The sequence below is a fragment of the Rhinopithecus roxellana genome, chromosome 21 (assembly GCF_007565055.1).
Source record: "Rhinopithecus roxellana isolate Shanxi Qingling chromosome 21, ASM756505v1, whole genome shotgun sequence".
Classification (NCBI taxonomy): Eukaryota; Metazoa; Chordata; class Mammalia; order Primates; family Cercopithecidae; genus Rhinopithecus; species Rhinopithecus roxellana.
Window position 1 is genome coordinate 39,837,573 of NC_044569.1, and position 15,554 is coordinate 39,853,126.

The 15,554-nt window shown below is 41.4% G+C and overlaps 1 protein-coding gene across 4 annotated transcripts in view; it reads left to right on the top strand.

The window, feature by feature from the left end:
- Positions 1 to 15,554, top strand: part of CLUL1 (clusterin like 1) — a 57,228-nt gene that overhangs the window by 18,870 nt on the left and 22,804 nt on the right. Inside the window, exons 3-7 of one of the 4 annotated variants that reach the window (XM_010354898.2) lie at positions 43 to 165; positions 5,005 to 5,123; positions 6,221 to 6,369; positions 12,508 to 12,675; positions 15,019 to 15,451. In XM_010354898.2, coding sequence (XP_010353200.2) covers positions 43 to 165; positions 5,005 to 5,123; positions 6,221 to 6,369; positions 12,508 to 12,675; positions 15,019 to 15,451 — 992 coding nt within the window. Of the gene's footprint in view, positions 1 to 42; positions 166 to 3,689; positions 3,783 to 5,004; positions 5,124 to 6,220; positions 6,370 to 12,507; positions 12,676 to 15,018; positions 15,452 to 15,554 lie in introns of those variants that run through there. The other 3 variants (XM_010354901.2, XM_010354899.2, XM_010354900.2) reach the window with 3 other exon arrangements.

A 15,554-nucleotide genomic window follows, 5' to 3' on the forward strand; every position in this document is an offset into this window, starting at 1 on the left:
TGAAACTAAAACAATTATTTTATTTTATTTTATTTTATTGAGATGGAGTCTTGCTCTTGTTGCCCAGGCTGGAGTGCACTGCTGTGATCTCAGCTCATTGCAACCTCCACCTCCCAGGTTCAAGCGATTCTCCTGCCTCAGCCTAAAGAGTAGCTGGGACTACAGGTACGTGCCACCACGCACACCCCACTAATTTTTGTGTTTTTAGTAAAGACAGGGTTTCACCATGTTGGCCAGGCTGGTCTCGAACTCCTGACCCAAGTGATCCGCCCTCCTCAGCCTCCCAAAGTGCTGGGATTACAGGCATGAGCCACCGCACCCGGCAATAATTTTAGTTTAGTCTGAAAATTTTTTTTTTTTTTTGAGACAGAGTCTCACTCTGTTGCCCAGGGTGGAGAGCAGTGATGCGATCTCAGCTCACGGAAACCTCTGCCTCCTGGGTTTAAGCAATCCTCCTGTCTCAGCCTCCCGAGTAGCCAGGATTACAGGCACCTGCCACCACCCCCAGCTAATTTTTGTATTTTTAGTAGAGATGGGGTTTCACCGTGTTGACCAGGCTGGTCTCAAACTCCTAACCCAAGTGATCTGCCTGCCTCAGCCTCCCAAAATGCTGGGACTACAGGCCTGAGCCATTGTGCCTGGCCTAGACTGAATTTTTTAAAAAGGTTATTGTTCTACCTTCCAATGACATTGCACTCTATGTGGCTCAATAAAACATTTTCATTTATAATAACTAATTTGACCTGCTCAGCAATCTCTAAGAGAGATAAAGTAGCTGTAATTCTTCATTTTACAGGTCACGTCAAATCATTTCGTACATTCCAGCTATGTGGAAGCTTGGGGAGAATATGTGACTAATAATTACAGAACTTCAGAGCTGGGAGTAACAGTTGGAAATATTTCTTTCAATAATCACATTTTTTATGAGAGGATGATGAGGTCCAAGTGGATAGGACCATGAGACAACCGTGTGGCAAGGAGGTTAATGAAACTTGACCCCTTAAGTTAGTGATCTTTATGTCCATCATTTCTTTTGAGCAAGTGAGTTAGCCAACCTTTGTCTGCAAAGGGGGAAATTTTATAAATTGAGGATTTACACTCCGCTTCTAAAATTTTGCTTATTATTGTGAATCATCTTCTTTAAGTTTATTAAATGAATGACTGAATAAATGGACATAAGGAAAAAAGGAAGGGAGAAAGGAAGGGAGGGAGGAAGGAAGGAAGGAAGGAAGGGAGGGAGGGAGGGAGGGAGGGAAGGAATGAAGTAAAAGGGAGGGAGGAAGGGAAGGAAGGAAGGAAGGAAAGAAAGAGGGAGGGAGGGAAGGAAGGAAGGAAAGAAGGGGAGAGGGAGGGAAGGAAGGAGGGAAGGAAGGAAGGAAGGAAGGAAGGAAGGAAGGAAGGAAGGAAGGAAAAAGAAGAGAGGAAGGGAAGGAAGGATAAGTCTGATGACATTAGCTGCTATTATATTCTATGTGGATAATTTATTCAGATCTTTATCTTTTATTTTACTTCTCTTATGCATATTCTCCTCAACCTTTCTTCAATGGGCCAGAGGAGGAGGGACTGCCTCTTGAGACTGTGGGAGGACTTCTATCAGGCTAACCCGCCTGGCCTCTCACTCTCCCAGTTCTCACCCTGAAAAGCAGAGTGTTATTTGGTTCATGTTCTTAGTTTGTGGTTGTCAGTTGAGGAGAACTTGTTAGAGATTTGCCCTCTTTCTGTCTTTTTTGGACCTTACTGGTGCAAGACAGCAAATCCTAGCTAGTGTCTACGGGACACATGCTCTCCTGGGTTACATAACTGCAGGGACCACTGTCCTTGTATCCTGGAGCTGGTTCTATGTAAGACACAACCTGAGTAGTATACAGGCTTCCTAGTCTGCTCTGGGCCAAATGTCCCAGTCGGAAGCCCAAAGGTTGTCTGGCTATGCCAGTGGCAGGATGGGCAAGTCTAACTTAAGGGTGAGATATTAGCAAGACCACTATGGTCATGCATCTAAGATGCTCTGTCCAAGCCTGAACTTAGCAACAATAAACTTGACATTTTGAAATCCATCTGATTCCTCTATTTTCCAGTTGATACCACATGCATCTTGTTGCCATCTTTCTTAATTAAGATGACTTTGCTTCTAAATCTCCTTAATTATCAAACTGCTATGTATAATATTTTGTAATCCACTTAAATCTTGAGCATAATGATGTCATAATTATGAAAGTGACCGGATTCACATGAAGTATTGCTTAATCTTAAGAACAAAATGGCAGCTGTGAAAACAGATGAAGTAATTAGAGGAAGAGCCTTTTTGGAAGCTTCGAGATATTTTCAAAGTAATTAGTACTAGTTAGCAATAAAGCTCTGTTCTCAGAAATTGCTCTTAAAGGAGGAACGTGGATTAAAGAAAAAAACCTGCTACTAGGAAGGAAGCCACTAGACTTCCTAAAAACTGGTTCCGTTTTCAACAAAATTTGGGTCTGTTGAAAAAGAACACATAGACGCCAGCCTTGACATCAAAGGGACCCAAACTTGGACAATAGTAAACTAATGAGCAACGGTGCACAGAGTCAGGGTAGAGCTGGACAGTTTCCTATGACCAACTTTTCCAGGACTTTGCTCTGCTCCTCCTGAGAAAAATATCCAAAGTGCTGCCTCTTCCATTGGCCAACCATGCATCTTTCAGGATAGGACACATCTGTTTATAGGTGTGGATTGTAGTTGCTCAGAAGTGACGTTAGGCTGTTAAAAATAATAATAGTTCGAGTCTTGCTATGAGCTGATCTGTTTTCCAAACAGAGCTAAGAGGTTTCCAGCTAAAAGAGGGCATTAATGGGTAATCAAGGCAGCTGACATGGGGTGTGGCTGGGCCTTGAATGTGGGTCACTCTCTGTGCCCAAGCAGAGCAAAGATAAACTCCAGACTGCATGTTGCTCAGAGACCAGGACCAACTTCGTAGGGCCCCTAAAAGGCAGGTGGCCAAGTTCAGAATTGTCAAGGTCTGACCTGCTTAGACAAGTACTGAGTAAATAGTAAGTAAGGATTGGCTAGTCTCTCAAAACTTGCAAACAGGGCCCAGGGTGATCTTGAGATTTCAGTTGCCGGAGAGACCCATCACGTAGATTCCAGAGTTGGCTATGGTGACTAACAGCTGTCTAAGTTGTTTTTAAATGAATCATTAAGGGCTACATTTTCAGTTCAGCTAATCAAGTAGCAAATTGCAGTGGGCCTAAAATACTCATCTATTGCATTATGTATATGCTAAGCTTTATCACTTTTGTGGGTTATATCGCTTCATATACTAATAGTCAAAAAATGCCAAAAGAACAAACAAACAGAACAAAAATGCCACATGACTGTGTAAGTACACTTTTCAAACTGTTTTATCTAAGCGTTTACTCACTTTCACATTGTGGCTTCTGGTATTTCCAATCTAAGAGACTTATTTTGCCTACATAGGAAACTACGTATTTTAAATTGAAAATTAAAAAAATATTTTTAAGGTTTTAATGAGTCCTATCAAAACACGTTTGTATAAAGGAAGGTAGCCCAAGGTCACTGTTCCCAATTGTGTACACAGCCTGCCCTCTAGTGTTCTCTTCTAAACAGTATCGAATTGTAGATCATAGTTTTAATCTCAAAATGTTGGGTTAATAGGATTAAACACTGTGTCATCAAATTGATAGTACACAGGTAAATCCCTGACACAGATGAAAATTAAAGCAGAGAAAAACAAAGGTCCTTCCAGAAGCTGGTGGCAACTTCACTGGGGAGATATTGCAAAGTTAGTGGTAAATATACTATATTAAACAGTTTTGTTTTGTAAACAGAGTAATGATAAGAAGAAGAGTTAGTTGAAATTATGTATGTAAAATGTGATAACTATATAATTACTAGTACAGTTGCTAGTTTGTGATTGTATTAAAAAGATATTCCAAATGTTGATCAAATAATGGAAGTTTCTGTGGTTGTTTTCTTTTTAAAATAGTAAATATATGTAAAGCAGATAAATATCCCCTTTGTGGGAGTTAAAATAATCTAGCTTATTCTAACTTATGTAACTTTTCTTAGTAAAGTTTTAACCTCTGTCTTTGGAATATTTGTAACTAATGTATATCAAATTAAACTCAAAGGGAAATTCATTAACTGAGAAGAGAAAATTTTAACTGTGCACTATTCACACCGCATAATGGATTTTATAAGGTGTATGAGAAAAATGTGTGCGGTTGGTTTTGCTTTTTTTTTTTAAAAAAAACATAGCGAACCACCTAGGTAAAAACTCACTTGAGAACATAGAATTTTGGAGGGAAATGCCAGGCGCAGTGGCACACACCTGTAATCCCAGCAATTTGGGAGGTCGAGGTGGGCAGATCACCTGAGGTCAGGAGTTCGAGACCAGCCTGACCCACACGGAGAAACTCCATCCCTGCTAAAAATACAAAATCAGCCGGACTTGGTGGCACATGCCTATAATCCCAGCTACTTGGGAAGGCTGAGGCAGGAGGATGGCTTGAACCTGGGAGGTGGAGGTTGTGGTGAGCCGAGATCGTGCCATTGCACTCCAGCCTGGGCAACAAGAGCAACACTCTGTCTCAAACAACAACAACAACAAAAATAATAATAATAATTTGGAGGGGAAAAAAAAAACTCATCTAACAGATTCGAATCAATTCTGTTTCCAGATGTTTACTGTTGACAAGAAAATAAAATGAAGCTTGGACTCTGAGAGGATGTGATCTATCCTCTCCATTGCATTGAGTTTCAAGTACTTCACATGGCAGCCTTATTTAACTGTCATGAAGAATTTAAACCAAACAGGGACTCAAATTTGTTTGTTTTTTTTAACTTACATTTCAAGCTTCCTTATGTCTCCGGCACATTAACATAAGTTGTCTAAAGTCATAAAGAAAAATTGACAGAAAAATGCTTTGGAGCCCCAGGTGTTTTCAATTGATGCCAACAGAAACTAACCTAATGGAAGGCATTTGATGCGAGTTTATTTTTCCTTTGCAGTAACAGCGGGAACATGAAGCCACCACTCTTGGTGTTTATTGTGTATCTGCTATGGTTGAAAGATTGTCACTGTGCACCCACTTGGAAGGACAAAACTGCTATCAGTGAAAACCTGAAGAGTACGTTCGGTTTCTTGTCTGTGCTGTGTCCTGTTTGCATGCTGGCTGTCCTGCTGGCATTTATAGTGAGTCGCAGTTGAGAGATAACCATATTCGCTGTTTTCACGGTGAAACGTTCTCAAGGCACTTAAACCAAGTCATCATGATGCCAAACATCTGGATAAAAATAGAAAATTCTAATCATGTCTCTGCAGGCATTCACATTTCCAGATGTTTGTATCATGTAGATAAAACCTGCCAATTTTTTCACTGCATTTTTTTGTATCATCCAGATGGTTGGTGTCATCTCAGCACAGCTCTAATGAACAGTGAAATACTTTTCAAGCATTTGAAAAATTTAAACCATTAGAGTAATCTGTGCAATTATTCTTAAACTAGTGAAAGAACGGGTTATAATTACATTGAATCTGGCTGTTCTGTGGCTATTAACTTGCAGCCTTTGCTTGGTGATATATGCTTTGGGTAGTTAATATTTAAAAGAACAAATTAGCTAAAATGTAGCTGATTTAGGGTCTGTAATTAAAATCAGAGTCAAAAATAAACTCCTTAGTAGGCCACATTAGCTACTTTGAACAGGGAATGACAATGAATTTTAAATTTATTAAAGGTGTATAAGACACATCCATTAGGTTATTAAGGAAGCTTGTATTACATGGGATACTTTCTAGGTTTCATGCCTCCTTACTAGGTAACTGAAGCTGAAAGAAAGAGAAATTGCTGACTCTGTTTGAGGTCCCAGTTGGGCACTTACTATAAATTGTGAAGAATATGCAAAATTTTATCTAATATAAACACACTTGAGTCTTAAATGAAAGAAAAAAATGGATAAATGAAAACAGGGCCTGAGCAAACTGACAAGAATGAGGTTCAGTGAACTCTGTTTGTTTAGGAGCTTACAAGTGAGGAACAGAAGGTATGGTCCACGTGGCAGCTGGGTCCATGTGGCAGCCGACAGCTAATTCATTATGATCTGCTTTCAGAATATGAGCCTGTAAAAGAACAGTGAACCCTATCTTTAGGAGACATGAAAGACTGGTGAACTCAGTGTTTTGTAATCTGATCAGATCTCAAAGAAGAAATTGCCACGTGTCTTTTAGGTTTTTCTGAGGTGGGGGAGATAGATACAGATGAAGAGGTGAAGAAGGCTTTGATTGGTATTAAGCAAATGAAAATCATGATGGAAAGAAAAGAGAAGGAACACACCAATCTAATGAGCACCCTGAAGAAATGCAGAGAAGAAAAGCAGGTACAGTCATTGAAAATAATGTCTGTTCTTACACAGATCTGGACCGGAAATATTACACTTGTTAGTGCTCTTGATGAATTACTTGCTTTCCTTAATAATACATTTTATGGGTAGCTGCTTTTATTAGAGGAAAAGTTTGAGGGAAGCTTCAGACTTCCTTGAAGAACATATTTCATGTAGGATAGGTTTCTGCAAGACTCCAAACCGGAGTCTGAGGGATTCATCTCTGTTTAAGTGCTGCTTTCTCAAAAATAGATTATTCTTGGTCTCTTCTGAGTTAGGATATTGAGTCAAAAGTATTTGAAGAGTTTTTTTTTTTACTAGATCAGTGGTCTCCAGAGTTGTTTTTTTGTTTTGTTTTGTTTTTGTTTTTGAGACAAAGACTCGCTCTGTCACCCAGGCTGGAGTTGATCCCAGCTTACTGCAACCTTGGCCTCCTGGGTTCAGGCAATTCTCCTGTCTCAGCCTCCCTCATAGCTGGGATTACAGGCTCCTGCCACCACGCCTGGCTAATTTTTGTATTTTTAGAAGAGATGGGGTTTCACTATGCTGGCCAGACTGGTTCCGAACTCCGGGGCTCAAGCGATCCACCCGCCTCAGCCTCCCAAAGTGCTGGAATTACAGGCATGGGCCACTATGCCTGGCCCAGAGTTTTTTGGTCTCTCATTCCTATGACTAAAAAATGTGTTAGCACTCATTCCTAAATATATGCATATTAACTTACTTATAAATTAGATATATGAATTGCTACCATTAATATCTCAAGGCACAATATGTATTTAAGGTGAGATTCACCATTAGCGAGTGTGGATGTTAAGTCCACATTTCATTTTTTTTTTTTTTTTGAGACAGAGTCTAGCTCTGTCGCCCAGGCTGGAGTGCAGTGGCGCGATCTCGGCTCACTGCAAGCTCCGCCTCCCGGGTTTACGCCATTCTCCTGCCTCAGCCTCCTGAGTAGCTGGGACTACAGGCGCCCGCCATCTCGCCCAGCTAGTTTTTTGTATTTTTTTTTAGTAGAGATGGGGTTTCACCGTGTAGACCAGGATGGTCTCGATCTCCTGACCTCATGATCCACCCGTCTCGGCCTCCCAAAGTGCTGGGATTACAGGCTTGAGCCACCGCACCCGGCCTAAGTCCACATTTCAAATAATCTTCTAAATATTTCGAAACTTTTAGTTGACTTGCCAGATCTGATTAGATCACCATAGTTTTCCTTTGTCACATGGCCAATAAAGAGCTCATAATGATCCAGTGTCAGCTCTGCTATTTTGCTTTTGGTCCACTTGAGCTTAAATTATTCATTTTTAAAAATCTGCCAAGTGTTTTTTTTTTTTTTTTTTTTTTTTCCCAAGAATCTTGTTAAGCCTCCTGTGCATTTAGTGAAGGTTAGTTTAGTTAAAACTAGATAATGAAATCCATCAGTCTACCTGAGTTCTCTTACATGGCAAGTCATTACAATTGGCTGCATGTGCACAGAGCAAGGGAACTATAGTCGATTCTTCTGGAATGTAGAGGATCCCCTCTTTCCCAAGGTCATCACATACAGTTGGGCACATACGATATCTAACATATGCATCTCAAGAGAGTACCATGTATATCCAATAATGCATCAGCCTAATTCACTTTTTCAAATTCAAATAGCTTTATTTGATAGCTATAGCTTGAACTACATGTTTTATCAATGGAGAACACATATTCAAACGTCTTTGGAAGATGTAAAAAATTGTTCCTATGCTACAGTATAAAGTTCAGTAAATTTCTAAACTATAAACATTGAATAGCTTGCAGTTTAATGACATTAATAATTAACATCACACTCAAAACAATGAATTTTTTAAAAAAAAGGTTATCTTCAAACATTAACCTTAAATCAAAGAGGAAATTAAAACTAACAAAAATAATTTGGAAAATGTTTTCAATTTTAATATTGAGAGTAAGTTACTTTTTTTTTTTTTTTTGGAGGCAGGGATGGAGTCTCCCTCTGTTGCCCAGGTTGGAGTGCAGTGGCGCAATCTTGGCTCACTGCAAGCTCCGCCTCCTGGGTTCATACCATTCTCCTGCCTCAGCCTCCTGAGCAGCTGGGACTACAGGCGCCCGCCACCACGCCAGGCTAATTTTTTGTATTTTTAGTAGAGACAGGGTTTCACCGTGTTAGCCAGGGTGATCTCGATCTCCTGACCTCGTGATCCGCCCGCCTCGGCCTCCCAAAGTGCTGGGATTACAGGCGTGAGCCACTGCTCCCGGCCAAGAGTAAATTACTTTTTAAATTTATTTTTATTTTTTGAAAATGTTAAGTTGTAAAATACGTGTAACAAAATTTACCATCATCACCATTTTGAAGTGTACCATTCAGTAGTGTTAAATACATTCACACTGTCATGCAACCAATCTCCAGAAATCTTTTCATCTTGTAAAAACTGAAAGTCTATACATATTAAACAATGCCCCATTCCCCTCACCCCAGTCAGATTTTTAATTTAAAAATATAAGTGGAAGTTCTAATATTTTCTAACTATCCCTCTGTCTATAAAGTTGGGGGCCACTGAATTTCAGATTGCTGCTTGCATCTTTTTACTTCTGAGCATCATGGCCTCTGGGAGTCCATTAAGCAACTGGAGCCAGGTAGTGTGACAGGCTGACCCCAAAGCGGTGTGTCAGCCTGTCACCGGACTGGTTGATGTTGCAGCCCCTCCTACTGCCCTGAGTCAGTCAGGGTTCTGGCAAGGAAAGGAGAATGCGGGACCAGCAGCTGCAAACACTTCTCCCTTTTGGCAGCAATCAAAAGATTTTGAGGAAATCTAAAATAACTCCTCATCAGGAAAATGTGGAAGCCCCTCCAGCTGGGATCTTCCCTGGTGGGCTTGTGAGCCTGGCCATCTGGGAATAGAGACACTAGATAGCAGTAATACACTCTTCACCAAACACATTATCACATGGAATGCTTTAAACATCTGGGTAAACCACTACTTTCATTTTATAGCTAAGAAAACTGGGGTTTGAGATGTTTGTTAATTAACATGTTACTCCAACACTGTAATGAATGAACTGAGATAAAGTCAGCAGATGTGTGCATGGGGGACCCAGTGACTTTCTGCTTTTCTCACTTCCCTGAACCCTCTGGCAAGGAGGATAGGGTATACAGCTATAACAAGAATATTCCACTTTGGGTGGGTCAAGTAAGCAAATGTGGATTTCACTTCTGGCCCTGAAGAATCCAAGCAACTAGCAGAATTTTTATTTATTCTTAAAAACCTTATTGTACAAAAATTCATTGAATTATACTCTTGAGTTTGAGGCACTCAATTAGAAAGTTAATTGGGAAAAAAAAAATCTGTTTAACCCTGAATATCCCTCCCTAAAATTACTTAAAGCCTAGAATAAGGGTCAGTTTAGACAAATTATGAATTGGCAAATATGGTGTTAGCAGCCCTCATCTCTCAGTATTGAGCCCCACCCATTCTCAAGGGTACTGTTCAGTGGCGACCCACATCATCTCTGCCCCCTTCCGCCACCCCTCCTTATTAATATTTAGTGAGACTATCTGTAACTTCTTAAGTAGGAAACCCTAGAGAATGTTAGAGTGATTTGACCCCCAAACCAGGTTTTATTTGTTTTTACTTTTAATGAAATGGGGTCTTGCTATGTTGCTTAGGCTGGTCTTGAACTCCTGGGGTCAAGAGATCCTCCTGCCTCACTCCCAAGTAGCTGGGATCACAGGCACAGGCCACCACACCTGGCTCAACACCAGGTTTATATAGTACTTTTGATAAACTGTCAACTATAGGAATAGAGTTACAAGCATGAATCTGCCAGTTGGTACAACGTCTAGCAGGAAACGGAGGGCATCGATAGGATATTTCCTTTAGGAATGTTTACCAGACAGAGGTCTACTTCTTCCATGGCAATACTTCACTTCCAAAACTTGGGACCTGTGATTTGGTAACTGTTTTTTTGTTCTGCTTCTGAGCAGTGAATGGAAGGAAGCCTGAGAGATACTAGTTACTACACTGGACTAGTTATAATAATAGATGCCTTGCCTATGATAATGGATACTAGTTATAATAATAAATGCCTTGCTTGTTTAGCTCATTCAATTCAAAGACCTTGAGAAGTAGATACTATTATTCTTATTTGCAAATGAGGAGACTAAGGCTTATACATATTAAGTAATTTGCCCAAGGGTACATAGTCACTGTAGTTTGGAATTGGGAATATTAGGATTTTGGCTTAAGAGGACAATGAGTAGAATATGTAAAATTGGGACTGATTGAGAAAATCCTGGAGGTATTGTTACCTGCCTTGGAGAAACAACCTTTTTTTTTTTTTTTGAGACAGAGTCTTACTCTTGTTGCCCAGGCTGAAGTGCAATGGTGTGATCTTGGCTCACTGCAAATTCCGCCTCCTGGGTTCAAACGATTCTCCTGTTGCAGCCTCCCAAGTAGCTGGGATTACAGGCACCCACCATCACAACCAGCTAATCTTTGTATTTGTAGTAGAGACAGGGTTTCACCATGTTGGTCAGGCTGGTCTCAAACTCCTGACATCAGGTGATCCACCCACCTCGGCCTCCCAAAGTGCTGGAATTACAGGCGTGAGCCACCGTACCCTGCCGAAAAACAACCACTTTAAGATGTAAGGTTCAGCCGGGTGCAGTGGCTCATGCCTGTAATCCCAGCACTTTGGAAGGCCAAGGTGGGCAGATCACCTGAGGCCAGGAGTTCGAGATCAGCCTGGGCAACATGGTGAAACCCCATCTCTACTAAAAATACCAAAATTAGCCAGGCATGGTGGCACACACCTGTAGTCCCAGCTACTCAGGAGGCTGAGGCAGGAAAATCACTTGAATCTGGGAGATGGAGGTTGCAGTGAGCTGAGATTGCACCACTGCACTCCAGCCTGGGTGACACAGCCAGACTCTGTCTCAAAAAAAAAAAAAAGATATAATATTCCAAAATTGTTCTGCAAAGTCCAAGGAGACACACACACACACTCCTGTCTGGGTCAAAATGTGTATTTGGCAAGTTGGGGCCCTGGTAGTTTTCTTATGTGGATCATAGCAAACGCTACCTGGCTTAGCAGCTGAACTTTACAATGAGAGCAACTGACAAATCCTAGCCAGGCAGAGAAGATGTGGAAGATTGTCAGTGCCCAGGTGATTCTTTGGGCTTAATACTCCAGGAAAGGGTCATTTCCATTAGCTCTGAGGCTGTCTTCTTATGGCCAGATCCACTATGCTCACTTAATTCCCCTGCACAATATCTCGGCATGTAGGGGGCTGGGGTTCACAAGTCCAAACTTGCAGGGAAGCCAGAGGTTTAGGCAGGGGCACAGGAAGAAAGGTCTGTTGCACCATAGTGCTGACCCATGAGGCACTCCAGGGGCAGGGCTGAGGCTGGCAGGGATAGGTGCCACTGCTGCTGGGCTTCTCACCACCCAGAGCAGGACTTGGCCAAGTACAGCAAGCACCACAAGGGGGAGCGCTGGGAATATAAACAAGAAGAACAAAGGCTTGTTTATATTCCCATTTATATTTATTTAATATTACATTATATATAAATATATTTATTATATTACATTCTAATTGCATAGATGCAGGATGGCATCTCTGCAATGAGAATATAACTCAACGGGAACATTTAATTTGACATACAAGAATTGCACTTTCTTGCAATGTTTAAGGATATACAATTAAAGACAGCATAAATGAAAGAAATCAAGTGTGCCAGCTTTATAAAGTGTAAAGCCCACTTTCCCCATGCCCCAGTGGACGAGAGTTGAAGACAGACTTCCCAGTAAATAGGTAAATCACAGTTGTTCCCAGATCGGGATGGCATCTTCATTGTCAGGTCACCCACACCTAGAGTAATGTTTGTCACATAGCAAACACTCAGTAAATACTTAATGAACAAATGAGTGAACAGATGAATAAGATTTACAATCTTCAGTAGAGATCAATCAGCACTCTTTTCTTAAACTAAACAGAAAGCTTTGGGAGAGATCTGACAGCTGCGAGGCACCTGAAGGAGAAAGAATGAAAAAGCAGTTTAGAATGTGCACATTTCAAAGGGTGAAATCAATTAAGGTGCACATAGATCATGAAATGGAAACTGGACTTTTGTTTCTACTTTGTTTAATTAGGAGGCCCTGAAACTTCTGAATGAAGTTCAAGAACATCTGGAGGAAGAAGAAAGGCTATGCCAGGTGTCTTTGGCAGATTCCTGGGATGAATGCAGGTCTTGCCTGGAAAATAACTGCATGAGAATTTATACAACCTGCCAACCTAGTTGGTCCTCTGTGAAAAATAAGGTAAAAGAAAAAGAGAGCTCAAGATTTCACAGTTGTTTTTTTTTTTGAGACGGAGTCTCGCTCTGTTGCCCAGGCTGGAGTGCAGTGGCTGGATCTCAGCTCACTGCAAGGTCTGCCTCCCGGGTTTACGCCATTCGCCTGCCTCAGCCTCCCGAGTAGCTGGGACTACAGGTGCCCGCCACCTCGCCCAGCTAGTTTTTTGTATTTTTGAGTAGAGACGGGGTTTCACCATGTTAGCCAGATGGTCTCGATCTCCTGACCTCGCGATCCGCCCGTCTCAGCCTCCCAAAGTGCTGGGATTACAGGCTTGAGCCACCGCGCCCGGCCTGATTTCACAGTTCTTAAGGCACCTATTTCAGCTTACTTTATTACTTTATGTTAATGTTTAGAATGGAGATGCCTGATCTGATAGAAGCCTTTTGCTTTCTAGAATCTAATACTAATGCTTAGGTCCCATCACCTGTGTATAAGTGATTTATAAATAAGGTAGAGCATCCATTCAGTGGACACTGAATGCATCTCTTAAAATATCCTCGCTTTCTGCCTTGTATTTGTTATTTGTGAACATGTTCCCACTAAATAGTAAGCTCTTTGAGGGCAGGGATCATATCTTATTTGTCTTCATTTGCTTATTAGTGGCATCCAGTAAATGTTTACCAAATCGCATTTGGAATCATAGCATTGCAGTCTCTGATTTCAATCCACATTAATTTTTCCTTCTGGAGGCCAAATATTTAAAGATATTCTCTGCCTCCCAAATCTCACCTTCAACATGCTTGCCTCCTTATGCATAACACACACACACACACACACACACACACACACACACACACACACCCTTTCATGTCCCCTTTCGCCCAACCCATGTATGTCCTGTAGGACTGGCATGTTTTCTTTTTTGTCCCCTTTGGTTATCTTCTGAGCAGAGGGATCACAGAGGGTGGTGACCTGAATAGGATGAGCTCTGCCCCACTAACGGCTCCAATTAGGCTAGATTTTCCTCCCGCTTCAAGAAGTGAGCTGAATACAAAATTGAGTGGAATTTCACGCTCCATATTAGAGCACATACTAATTAGAATATGTTCCTGGCTTGGCAATGCCATACTCAATTACAAAGGGAGCAACTAGTAAGATAATGAATGCGCCAAGTTAATTTGCCTCCACTATTAACTGCATCTGCTCTATTTTTAGAGCCACTGTCACCTGCTAATACACCAGAATATGGCGTAATGAGCAGCAGCAGGAAGTCAGGAGATTTGGGGACCATTCCCATCTGGGTCAGTTGTGTGATCTTATGAAAATTTCTTGGGGCTTTAAAGGTTTGTTTTTGTGGATGAAGAGTCAAGTAAACAGAAGCTGGTAGAGGGAGAGGCAGACAACCCACCCAAATTCTTTTATTTTTTTCGTGAGACGGGGTGTGGCTCTTTTGCCCTGGCTAGAGGGCAGTGGTGCCATCTTGGCTCACAGCAGCCTCCACCCCTGGGTTCAAGTGATTCTCCTGCCTCAGCCTCCTGAGTAACTGGGATTACAGGCACCTGCCACCATGCCCAGCCAATTTTTGTATTTTTAGTAGAGACAGGGTTTTACCATGTTGGCCAGGCTGGTGACCTCAGGTGATCCATACACCTTGGCCTCCCAAAGTGAAAACTTGACCTTTTTAGGCTATTGGTGGGCAAATGTAAACCAGGAGAAATTTCAGATCCTGTTTCCATAGGCAAAGGCAAAGTCAAGTATGAGAGGGTTAAGAAATTATCTTAAAGTTCATTGCCTCATCCTAGCTTGCCCAGAATTATTCTTGATTTGAAACGACTACTGTAAGTTGACTTTAAAATTTGCAATAAGAAATGGTCCAGGGCCTGGTGCAGTGGTTCACCCCTGTTCTTCTAGCACTTTGGGAGGCCGAGGCATGTGGATCATCTGAGCTCAGGAGTCTGAGACCAACCTGGGCAACGTGGTAAAACCCTGCCTCTACTAAAATACAAAAAAAAAAAAAAAAAAAAAAAAATTAGCCAGGCATGGCGGCGTGTGACTGTAATCCTAGCTACTCGGGAGGCTGAGACAGAAGAATCACTTGAACCAAGGAGGCGGAGGTTGCAGTGAGCTGGGATGGTGCCATTGCACTCCAGCCTGAACGACAGAGCAAGACTCCATCTCAAATAAAAAAGAAAGAAGAGAGAGAGAAAGGAAGAAAGAAAGAAAGAGAAAGAGAGAGAGAAAGAAAGAGAGAGGAAGGAAGGAAGGAAGGAAGGAAGGAAGGAAGGAAGGAAGGAAGGAAGGAAGGAAGGAAGGGTCCAGAAAGAAAGTAATTTTTATTCCATTTCTGTCCCCTACTCTACTCCACAGATTGAATGGTTTTTCCAGAAGATATATCAATTTCTATTTCCTTTCCACGAAGATAATGAAAAAGATCTCCCCATCAGTGAAAAGCTCATTGAGGAAGATGCACAATTGACCCAAATGGAAGATGTGTTCAGCCAGTTGACTATGGATGTGAATTCTCTCTTCGATAGGAGTTTTAACGTCTTCAGACAGATGCAGCAAGAATTTGACCAAACTTTTCAATCACATTTCATATCAGATACAGACCTAACCGAGCGTTACTTTTTTCCAGCTTTCTCTAAAGAGCCAATGACCAAAGCAGATCTTGAGCAACGTTGGGACATTCCCAACTTCTTCCAGCTGTTTTGTAATTTCAGTGTCTCTATTTATGAAAGTGTCAGTGAAACAATTACTAAGACACTGAAGGCAATAGAAGATTTACCAAAACAAGACAAAGGCAAGTATTAAAAGATAACTTTTACTTAGAGGTCTATACTAAAGTCAAGTTTTGTTTAGCTTCAGAAATGGTAGACATTTCTGAGTCACATTGTATGGCGTTT